Source organism: Cyanistes caeruleus, chromosome 7, assembly GCF_971803275.1.
Source record: "Cyanistes caeruleus chromosome 7, bCyaCae1.hap1.1, whole genome shotgun sequence".
NCBI classification, from domain to species: Eukaryota; Metazoa; Chordata; class Aves; order Passeriformes; family Paridae; genus Cyanistes; species Cyanistes caeruleus.
In genome coordinates this window covers 17,538,844-17,551,194 of record NC_141707.1, presented here as the reverse complement: position 1 = coordinate 17,551,194, position 12,351 = coordinate 17,538,844, and the positions used below count along the sequence as shown (strand labels likewise).

Sequence of the window (12,351 nt, the reverse complement as noted above, 5' to 3'; positions counted from 1 at the left end):
AACACCTTATTTCAATATTTTACATTGCTGTTAATGTTTGACAGGGAGATACCAGACACTGCTGCAGCTTCACCCTGGACAGCTTCATTAGACTGGCTGGTGCTCTGTGAGGAAGCATTACCATTCAGTGGGTCTGTGCTCTGTGTCTCCTGCTGGGCATCGCTGAGATCTTTCTGGTTCGGATCAGAGATAGTGCATTTTTCTGAGCTGGATTCATCACTCAGAGGAGTGTCGAAAGAGACTACTTGTAGGACGATGGATCTGGGAGGACAGGTTGTACCATCACTTCCCTGACTACTCTCATTTTGTGTCCTTGTTGTCTCTTCCTGCAACTGTGCATCTGTGGAATTTCTGCTTTGGTCTTTTTCCTGTTCACCATTTTTCCCAAGTTCTTCTACAAAGAGGGAACAAAATAGGTGAATTAGATAAGAAGAATATGCCACAATTTTTTGATTTCAGAGTAGTGACAGATAGAGCTGCACACAGGAACACTGTGAACATCAGTTTCTGCATGAGGCCATGCCCACTGTGTTTACTATGGGTCGAATTCTACTCCTGATTGCATGATTGCAGCTGAACCTCTTACAGAGGACTGTAGCAATCCTATTTCTGGTTTGATGTCCATCATATACCTCTTTTTTTGGCCATAATACAGAGCAAGGAGCATCACCAGACAACAATAACTTGAAGGATGGGAGCAGAAGGACCCCTTGCTGCAGGCATGCCTTTCTGCAGTGGTGTTCCGTAACACAGGACTAGGAAGAGCAGAGTCATCATTTCTGCAAGAGGCAGAGGGCATGGAGGGAAATGCCTTGCTGAGGATGGGGCAGGCACCAGAATTGAGGGGGAACCCTGAAGGAAATCAGCCTATCAACCTGGAAAAGTCCAAACCATCAAGTTTGGAGCAAGCTGGAACAAGCTATAGAGGGTTATGCATGTGCTGTCCAGTACTGCTGCCATTTTGGCTAATGGCACATGTAGAGCGGGAAGGAACAGATATGGGGGAAACTCTGCTTCAGGGGACAGCAGCAACAGGAAAAAATAATGTTTGTGTAAGGCTCTACTCCTTACTTTATTGCAGACTTGGAGAACAGTACAAATGAAATGGCCCAGAGTAAAAGGAGAAGGAACAGAACAGCACAGAGAGGTGGCTCCAGGAATTACTAGATGAAAAAGAAACAGAGAATGGAAAACTTGTGATGGCTGATGGCAGGTGAAGAGTCCAACAAAAAATAAATATACTGTCTTCATGGAGGGCCTATTTGTCTTGGTATTACAATCTGTATTTCATAAAATTAGATTTTAGGATCTGTACACTGGTGTAGAAGATACCAAATAGTCAATTTGAAAAGTTGAAACATTGCAGTTTGAACAACATGGGCATAAAACAGCTGCATGATATTGCATATAATTTCTAATTTGGATTTAGAAATTATTAACCAAGCACTGAGATCCTTATTGAGCTCAACTGTCAGCTCCCAGGAACTCTGACTGCGAGTGACCAGTGCAAATCCAGGCTGCAAATGATAGCACACAACAACTGAAAGATAACCGAGACTGTAAGCACATTTTTATTGCTGTCAGCATTTGGCACCACCTCACTTTTCTAAATCCAGAGAAAATTTCTGCCTGAAGTACAATTTGGTTTATGAAACAGGATGGAAGGGAACACCTTCAAACCTGAATTGATGTGCAGAGACATGGAATGGTTAATTTCCTTCTTTTGTAATTTATAGTTTCTGGTACATTTTTTTTTAAAAATCAAGAAATCTAACGTTTGAGCAATTTCTAAATAGTTAAACCATTTCCCCCAAACTTTAGAGTCCTGCTTAGTTTGGACTCCAAATCTGAAATTTCTACAGGTAGTCTTTTTCTACAGACTTCAATGTAGCTCTTACAAAGAAGAGGTTGGGCTAAAGCCACTGAGAAATATGTATGTGGAGCTTGATGCAAGTTATGTTCAATCTAGAGACATTATTTAAAGCATCTGTCACTCATGATATAACCTACCTACATAAAGCTTTTTTTCTTAAGGAAGTTATTTATGTGCCATATTCGCCTCCAAATGGCACAACTACAGCATCTTTCCTTAGCTTCATAAAAAACCCCAAGGAAATTCAAAGATAAAATATTTCACATGCTGTTCAGATGCATCAGTAAGTTAAAAAGGCAAAACTGAATTATGAGCACACACAAAACTGGAATATTAATATAGTTCACTATATTAATATATATTAACATATACATTAAGTTATATTAACATATTAACATATATATTAATATATATATTAAGTTATATATTAACTTATATATTAAGTTAATTATATTAACTATATTAACAGCTGGTGAGATTTCTTAACCATAAAGGTAGTAAGAAGAGAGTATTTTTCTCACTGAATGCTGTTTTAGGGCTATCTTAGCCAGAATCAGGTGTGTCTTGGTGTAACTGGAGGGCTGGCCATTTTATTCTCATATTAGAAACACCAGAATATTCATACATGCAAAATCCACTATTATTTTTTTGTTCATAAAGCTGAATATCCAAACTTAAAATTGTTATTATTCACTCCCTAGCAAACTTAACCTGGCAAATGAAGATTATGAGTTTAATCATAACAACTCTGATGGCTTGTTCTTGACTTATGTCATGATGGTCTCCAACTTCTATGACTGCCCTTGAGATGATCTCAAATTTGTTTGTTTAAGGATAGCTAAACCAGAGCTAAACTCTAACTCAGGACTAACTGATGGATGATTTCATACTTTGAAATGAAGTATCTCTGCACCAAGATACACTTGTTAATATACCAGATAAAAATCATGCCTTTTACATTTCAACTGGTGTGAGACTGCAAGACCATCACCAATAGTGGCTGGTGGGAGTGACTGAGACTGAGAAGCCACAAGTACAAAATGCTCTATGATGATGTCACAAGTGTCATTAAGACCTCCCTCTGTCTTCTTAGTATTCAGTCTCTCACCTGCTGTACCTCTGACTATATTCTGACTTGCTTTGCTCCACTCAGCTTTAATCTACTGCCAGAAAGATGAAAAGTACTGGGTTCTTGTGGTATGCAGCCACTTGTGGAATATGCTAAATGTGCTGGAAAAATAGAGATTTCTGTTTTCTCTAACAGCTAATAATTGTACTCTATATTACATAGGACCTTTATATTGCATATAATACTTGGAATTCTCTGTAATTTCTGCTGTCCTATATGACTCTGACGAAACAGAATTATCTAGCAGTCTAAATGAGGCTGAGACTGAGACAGTGACAAAGTAACTAGAATTCAAGCAGGGCACTGCTTAATTAATCCTACTAGTGTAAGAGAAATGGAGCTGGCATGATGTCTGACCCCCACTGCTGTTCAGGAAGAATTGTAATAAATACTGTGGCAGTCTCTGCCTCCAGCCAGCCACAAAATGCTGGGACCCTCTGAGGGCAGTGGGCCAGGCTGCTGCCCCTCACCCTGCACTGGGCTTCTGGGGAGAGCAAGCTCCCCCTTCCTATGAGCTCACCTACCATGGCCAGCCAAAGATGGAAATGGAGTATGTTAAATGAACCAGGTAATCTGGCATTTGCAACAGTCTCAATATTCAATAACAATAAGTAGATCTATAAGATATAAAAGATTTAACAACGGTCCATCTTGGTCCTCAGAATTTTTTGGGGTGTTGGGGTGTGTCAGTTAGGCACTGAAGACTCAGGGATTGTCACAGCCATTCAGATAAAGGCAGGTATGCAGTGCAGTCAACTTAGGGCATGTACTGCTGTTGCTACTGGTTTTGCTCTCTCTGCTTTAACTTGGTGAAAGTGCCAGGAGCCAGGCCTGTATATGTGGTATTCAGCTCTTGGGTTTGTTTTCTTTACAAGAATCCAAGTGTTATTCAGTAAAATTTATGTGACTTCCTCTATACAATAAATGGCTTCTCCAACTCGGTCTGTTAGGGGTGACTTGAGTTTATCCCTCTGTTCTGTATTCCTATGCCATTTCTGAAGTCCTGCCTTAAAGCCCAGTCCCTTATGAGAAGGAACAATGCCATTTGACACAAACATGATAGAAGGGTATCCTTCTTCCATTGTGTTCAGGCTGTTGGCAAAACAAGTCTAACACAATATTTTGTTTGGAAAACTGGCAGGACTCATAAAGCAATAGTCAATATCTAGTACTGAGTAATTTTGTATTTGCACAAAATGTGTTAACTATTCTTTCCTCTCTCCTTTTAATCAGATTATACTCTTTTTTTATGAAGTCACTGGGGTTTTTTGTTGTGTTTTTTATTTAACAGGGGTCAGAAAATTTAACTTATTTCTTTAAGTTCTTTTTTTTATTGTTTTCTGGAGTGAATGGGAGCACTGAATCCTTATCAGTCCAATGAAAGACTACAGTGTCCATGGAACACTAGAACTGTCACAAGATTTGATCTCTAGCCCCCAGCTGTAGGATTCTGTGGTGTCCCCAAAGTACCACAGAGGCCCTGAAGGTTCAGTGTATTATCAACTACAAGCCTGCTTTCCACCAGCCCCGTTTGTTACTGCCTATGTGTGCAGCAACACTTTCAGGACATGGTCCAAGTGGTAAGGAATCTTTACTCCATTTTGGAGATTTCTGTTCTGTCCATCAGCTTTCTTTTCCTCACCTTTCTGTAGTATACAAAAGAGCATTCAACTGCTATGACCTGCACAGTCCTCTTTACAGCAACTGCATCACTTGAGCATGTCTTGATTTCACAGGAATGGAGAGGAAAAACACAAAAGCCATGTGCAGGACATCTCAAACCAGCTAATGGCAGTGACTGTAAACCTCAGTAAAACAAATATCTGCTCAATCACGCTTCTATATTTTCATTAGCTGAATATAAGCTACAATTCTTTACCCTTAGATAGGGTAAAGAATGCCATCAAGACATACTCATGTCATCAAGACATGATGACATGAAAGTTTTAACAATTAGAAAGCCACTGAATTAGAGAGGAAAGCTGTTAATCTTCACTAAGAATTGAATCATTTGAGGACTCTAATGAAGAATGCTGCTGGATGTCATGGAATCTCTGTGCATACTACAAAAAACTTTGATTTCTAGGTTTGTCAGCCTTTTTTTATTGTAAAACAAAATTCTAGAAAGCAGTGACAAAGACCGAAACCAGGGCAAAGTTTCCATGGACAAGGTTTCTCAAGGACACCATGGGAAGGAAATGTACCTTTCTAGAAGACATGTTCTCACATCAGCCATTTTAAAGAAAAAATGAAAAGACCAAGACAGAGCATCAAAATTTTGCAGAGAAGGTGAGGACTGATCCTGGTATCTCTGGAACTACTAAGTAAGTTTAAAGACATGCCCAAAAGTTCCCAAACAACCACAATTCTCCCCAACCAACCTGCCATTTTCAAACCCAAGAAAATATTGCAGTTATTTAGATACTGATTCCTTCCACTTTCAACTCCTCACACAAATTTCATCACAGTTATAGGACTATACAAAACCACTTCAAACCAAGTGAAAGCATACATGGAAAAAGTAGCAAAGACTAAATTAGCTAATTAAATCAAAACTTTTCACTAGAGGATTTGGTTAAAAATAATTTGTGAGTTTATGTTTTCCTAAGGTTGCTACCTCCACCTTTTGCTTCTCTTTTGCTGTTTAGCTGCAAGCACAGGGGCTTGAATGCTGGAACTTTTGTGATAGGAAATGGAAGGGACTGTTGCTGTGAGCCTGCTAGAGGGAAAAGGTGCTTTAAGTGATGTAGACTATCATGTGCAGGGATGGGCCAGCTCTCTGATGTGTACTCCAGGGTTCCATTAACAGGTTCCATTATTAGGTCAGTTACCATTCCTTAGTCTGTGATTTACTGGGTATTGCCAATACCAAACATTTCTTCCTTCTACTCTTAGCTCAACCCTCTCCTTGCACTTCCTCAGACCATGCTGAAAAATTCTCCTTTTCCCACTTAACACGTTTCTGAATTAGCTCAAAAACTGCTTGTGACCTAAGCATTTTAGCACTGCAATTAAAATCGCTGTCACTGATACTGGATGGGACTCCTTTAGCCTCTTGAATTGATTATTTTCCAACAGATTAAAACCGTCCATTAGGGTAGATTTCATGTGCCAAACTGTCAGTCAGTTTCTGTGACTGTCACACACATCCTCCCACGGCCCGCCCTTCCTAGCGGCTGCTAAGTCACATTAACATGCTATCAGATCATCACTCTCAGATTTTCACATTTCAGCAGCTGCTACTCTCTTCTTGTTAGTGAGTCTGCAGAGAAAATATTTCAGACAAAATGGAACTGAACCCTGTGGTTATTGTGACTGGAAGTATGCAGAACTGAAAGTGCCCGAGGGGAGCCTGCAGGTGCCATGCACTGGTCTTTCAGAAGAGACATTTGTTATTCAAAATTGCTGCCCATGGGGGTTAAAAAAAGCTGATCTCTACTCCAAAGATGCATTAGTTGATATTTTGTCACATTTTTACCATCAAAATTAAGCAGAGGCCAGTGTGAGAGGCTTGTTCAGCCTCACATGTTTCATCCCACCTTGATGGGGTCAGTCATCCCAGGCATACACTTTTGAGCCATGCAGCCCGCTGCACTGCCAAAAGTGCTGAGGACAACATTTGCCAATGATGTCTTTCCATACAGATAATGCAAGCTTGGGTCAGGTCCTGTAACACTTAATTCTTCAGAAGAGTTACATAAGCATAAGATGAAAACAATAAATTTGTAATACAACTGCTATTGTGTTATCCTGAAGACAGACTCATTTGATTGGCAGCGGGACCTTTGGTGTGTTGTTCTGCATACCCTTGTGTTGTTATATGACCTCAGGTGAGTGTCCTGAGCTGTCTGTTCCTGTTACTGTTCACTATAAACAGGAAATAATGATACTTTTTTATCCCTGTAACTTCATTTGCAATGATATCTACTGAAGAGATTAAAGCATGTAAATCAGCAAAAACAATTATTAGTCTGTACCCTTACATTCCCTTAAGAGTACCTGAGGTTGCCAAGCACAGACCAACTTTATTAGTAAATCTTTGGAACATTTATATAGAACAAGCTAAGTATGAATAAAGGAATAAACATTGTATTTTTAAAATATTAAATAATTGTGTTCTAGTAAACAATTATGTTCTACGAAGTGCACCATGAAGGATCTTACATAATAGTTAAATCTTTCCCAACAAGTTTTGTGCTTCTTACAGCTTTCTCAGTAGGTCAATAACTTTCAGATCTTAAAATCCATTTAGAATACATATTCTCTAATGAAAGAACCTCTCAGATACATCTGAGCACATTTACTGTCCATTTGCTACAATACAGTAACTGCAAACAGCAGCAGCCACCAATAATATGTGTTGAAAAAAGCACAGGATGGAATAGTTTCTTTATCACTGTGTTGAGTTGAATAGAGACAGATTATCTGGTGATTTGGGCTTGGAATATTAATTAAACATCAAGGCTTTCAAATTAGAATGCCAGATGTTTGATCATTATGGTAATTCCCTGTTAACAGCATTCCCTGAAAGGCCTGAGAAACATTCCTCTAATTCTCCAGTGGTGAAAGGTTGAAGACCCTAAGGCTATAGAGCACTGAGCTCCTCTGCCTCAATTACACAAGACATGGCCTTTTTAGCAAAGTGGAGCCATCCTATTTAGTGAGGCTTCTGTTAAGGAGGCTTTCAAACAGCTAGATAAACACTCTCCTTACTAATACTGGCCTTTCCAGAAACAAAGCATGCTGTCCCTTGCACAGGTTGCTTGCTCTTGCTAGGGAAGCCCTTGCTCCAGCTGAACTGCCTCCCACCAGTGCTACATGTGTAACCTTATCCTGAAAAGCTGGCATGAGTTCAGGTGACCCTCAGGAAATTATATGGAATGTTGCTAGTTTCCTTTCTGTATTCCTTGTGCATTTGTAGTACTACATTTTATAGAGACAACTTCTCCTGAGCCTGTGAACTAAACTGGGAACAATATCTGGTGTTTGCAGAGCCCATTGACAAGAATGCAGATGGCTCCTTCAAAAGCACAAGCTCTGTTTGTCATAGTCAGCTCAGGAAGTGTGTTTGAAGATCTGCACTGAGAGCCAGCCTGTTTACTACCATAACACAGTCCTCACATGTCTGACCTCCTCAGTGCATTCAGCAAATTGTTACTTGTCATAAATTATCTAGCTAGGAACAATGATAGCACTTCTTTCACCTGGTAGTGATTTATCTCTGACACCTCTTTCATCAGTACATTCTCCTACTAAATTATGAATAAAACACAATTTCATACGTATGCCCAAAGCAGCCTAAGGATTTTTCATCAAGCACGAAGTCAGAGAAGGCAGCATGAGATCTAGACAGGATTGGACTAATATCTTTAGCTCAAGAACTCAGGTTATTCACTTACAAGCTTAGTCAGACTTGGTTAATCTGAAAAGAATTTAAAGTGGAAGGGGGATGCATTGCAATATTTTTTATTCTTTACTAGATGTTAATTTTTCACAGCCTGGTTAAAGATTCTCAGCCTTTTCAGGATACAGCTTCAGAGCAGATATATGGGACCTGTTGAAGAAGACTCCCTTTTCCACTAAGTAACAAGGATTATGTGCTCCCTCAGAAAATGCCCTATAGAAAGCTATTGTTACTTAAAAATCTCTTTTACAGCAGTCCTTAGGGCCCACGTATGGACTATGTATGCAGACATTCCATTCCGAATGAATGGAAAAGACAACTTCCATAAAACCTACATAATCCACCACACAGCTGTTAATTAAAAAAAAAAACAAACCCTTACTATCTGTTTGCTAAAAAAAATATAAACGTGTACTCAAGAATATTTGCATTATTAACAAGGTCTCCTCTACAGGCTAATCAGGCACCCTGAAGGTCTCTAAGCCATGCTCCAGTCAACTGCAGACATTGCTGCAGGTAGCCTCTTTGTGGAGCAGATTTCTATAAATCTTTTCCTCGCAGAGTGGTTCAAAAAACAGATTCAGCCACAATCACACAGAGACAATATTGTTCATCAGGCTCTGGCCCCAACACCAGCTATTTTCACTTACCCATTAGCTTCCCTAATGTAGGTTTTACTGCAATTCCATAATTCTGTTCAGGAAGTACTTAGACATGCTTCATTCTTCAAGTTGATGGAAGAAAAGGAGGTTAGGACAACCACAATCTCAACAAAATCCATGGAGCCTTGAACATTAACATCTCTGTCAGAGTACAAAGCATGCCCAGAGTTGTTGCCCTGGAAATTGAAGCCTTCTGATAATGGTTTCATAGTTTTAGTTACTTTCCATGAAAGTTCTACAGACTTAAGTTGTTTATCACATTCCTTCTAAGAATCGTCTCTTGATGGACGTTTCGCAAGACCAGTGTGCTTGGGAAGGTGGTAACTTAGTTATCCAATCCCTGGTCATTGTTGAGAATCTGTAAATACTGGAGTCAGAGAATAAGAGACTGCTTTTCTGTTCTGACACTGAGAGGTGTTTGTGTGAATCATTTCATGTCCTTTAATGACACAGAGTTTCCTGGATTTTGTTTGGCTTCACACTGATATTGACTACAATCCTACCCATAATATTTTTTAAATCTCTTGCTGCAAGTAACTTTGTCTTTTCAATGCCTGTCAACAGTCCAGTAAAACTGGGCTAACTGTATCAGTAATCTATAGAGCAAAACCAAGCACTGGAAATCAAGGGGAAGCAGTGCTCTTTGATAGCGCTGTATACCTCCAGAACAACATACCAAAAATCAGAATCAAACTGGTTAGCTCTGTGTAACTGGAAATGCCAAACTTCCAGACAACAAGTTCTCCATTACACCACATTGAAGGAACTTTCATGACACCAGCTCTGGGCTGCTGGATTTCTGCAGACTGTAGCTAAGTGGCCTTGATGGTCTATTATTACTGACCACTGCAAATGGGCAGTTATTTTCCTTTTGACCAGCCATTATTAGTTGAGCAACACCAAAAGAAGCAATTGGTTATATAAAGCTTCTCATGAAGAGGGACAATATTAATAGAATCCTCTCTTCAGATGTCCCTTCCACCTGACTCTTTCAAACCTTTGTCACAAAAGATTTATGTATAGAAGCTTATTCTTAATATCCTCCTAATGAGAATATTCATTTTCAATTTAGCACTAAATTATATTTTATCACTGCTCAGCACTGTTTCTTCGTCTTGTCTGACACCTCTTTAGGAAAAAAATATGTTGATTTGGATGATGGGATGAAAAACAAAGCTGGCACTGGGTTCCAGGATAGTATTCGCAGCTGTCAGTGTCAGGTCATGTGCAGCAAGACCATTCTCAGCAGTGAAATGCTATGCTAAAATATTCCAGGTACTTACTAGGAAATAATACGGGCTGTGGACAAAATATTCCCAACTGGCATTCACTTAGCCTGGGTTGAAGCTATAAACTCTTTCTAACAGTTATCAATCAGGTGATTGAAAAGTATTTCACTCAGGTAACTGTAATTTCAGATAACTTCCAGATATGGCTGATGAACTAAGATGCTCAGTGCAGGTCTGGCTTTATTAACTATCTGCTGGCAAATGAAGAGTCACTTTTGGCTTGCTTGGGTCTAATGCATGCAGTGGTTGCCCAAATCTTTAGATCCACTGGGTCATTTAAATAATTGCCTACAGCATAGTTCCAAGAAGCCTGCAATACTGAATTTTCCATACAGTGGGGAACAAATAGCATTTCTGATAGCAGAGTACAACTTTTTTTTACATTTCTGAAGTAATGTGGCAGCACACACCACTTTGAATTGTTGATTTTGGCATTTAAAGCAGATGTCAGTATCAGTTACAATTAAAAGTGCAAGAATGCACATTTCTAAACCAAACCTCTAAACTGTGCAGCACAGAGCCTGATTGCAAAGGCTATACAATTACACTCATCCCCTAACCACCTACACCACTTTAGACCTCCCGGGAGAGCAAAAACAGGAGCATCTAAAACAAACATTAAGACATAAAATATATGAGTACAAAACAACTATGCATTTTTATAGGTTGATAGAAATTTTTAAAAAAATGAAAGTTGGTGAGATCTTAGGTAGTAACCTATAAAAACATTCCACCTTAACATATCATACCTTCTGCTGCCAATTCTTTCCATCTTTCTTTGTTTGCTTGAATGATCTTCATTAAGTTGTCCCTGAAGCCCCTTAGGTCTACAGTTGCTAGAGAATTTTCTGCATGAGCTCCTCCATCACCTGTACTTTTAAACCCAGGTCGTCTTTGTGCTTCAGCATTGCTTACTCCTCCCAAACTGTTTTGGCTGGACAAGGGAAAAAAACTCCAAATTATAAACACACTCAGACAATTTTAATAATATGCAAACAATCAAGTTGCTTTGGAACTAATATGAAAAAAGTTTTTACCAGACTGTGCCTAAGATACAAGATGTCCTGCTGACCATTTTCCAGAGAATTCTTGAAAATATGTGACAGATGAAAATACACTACTTGTAATCCAATTCTTAAAAGAATGTTTACACAGCCTTTTTTGAGCAGCTTCTAAGCTGTATTTTTGAATGATTAATGGTATCTTTGGGTCCCACAGGAAAGACATCTGATTGTTATTTTTTTTACCCATTTAAAAAAAGGAAGACATGATGTATATGACAGGTAAGTTTTGCTTGAACTGAAAATTCTCTTCAAGCTACAAACCTTCAAAAGTGTAGTCAAAGCAAGATTTAAGTGGCTTTAAAATCTGCTTACCAGTGACCGCAGCCACTTTACACCTACAGGTAAGTAGGAATAAAATCATCCATATGTATATATGGTGGGAAAGGTGGGGGAAAAAAGAATGAATGCTCTTTTTTTCTTAGAATTAAAAAATAAGACCTATTTCCAACAGATACTCATGTCTTAATAGGTTTTGTTTACTCAACTTTGCTGCATGGTTTATCTCATTGGTACCACAGACAGATGTTAATATGCATACAAATGGGTTTCCATTAATCAGAAAATAATTGCAGTGATCATACCAACAAGAATTTCACTAGAAGAGTTAAATGTGAGATCCATGTGCTCCAGAGATGTTGAATAGGATACAATGGAAAGAACAGGCCAAAATTCTAATGCTTTCCAGGCACCATCTCATGGTGTCCACGCAGTAGTGAGTGAGCAGTTCTCTGGCTCAGACATTTCCTATCATGCTATAGGCACTCCACTCTCCTCAGAACTCCACTCTCCACACTCAGAAGTGTGGCACTTGATTCCATACAAAGAAAAAAATCCCTTTATCCTCCATCTCACATGGAGTTTTGCTGGATCATAAGCCTTTTTTCATTTACTATTCAGTCATGAACATCAACCAAAAATGAAGCCTGAAGC

At 39.1% G+C, this 12,351-nt stretch overlaps 1 protein-coding gene across 8 annotated transcripts in view; it reads right to left on the bottom strand.

Annotated features, from left to right (window-relative positions):
* PDE1A (phosphodiesterase 1A) overlaps positions 1-12,351 on the bottom strand; it is a 198,936-nt gene that overhangs the window by 8,519 nt on the left and 178,066 nt on the right. For 6 of the 8 annotated variants that reach the window (XM_086897587.1, XM_086897589.1, XM_086897586.1 and 3 more), the window contains 2 exons: positions 11,107-11,291; positions 122-394 (listed from right to left, as the gene is read on the bottom strand). In XM_086897587.1, the coding sequence (XP_086753713.1) occupies positions 122-394; positions 11,107-11,291 (458 nt within the window). The remainder of the gene's footprint in view (positions 1-121; positions 395-11,106; positions 11,292-12,351) is intronic. The other 2 variants (XM_086897594.1, XM_086897593.1) reach the window with 1 other exon arrangement.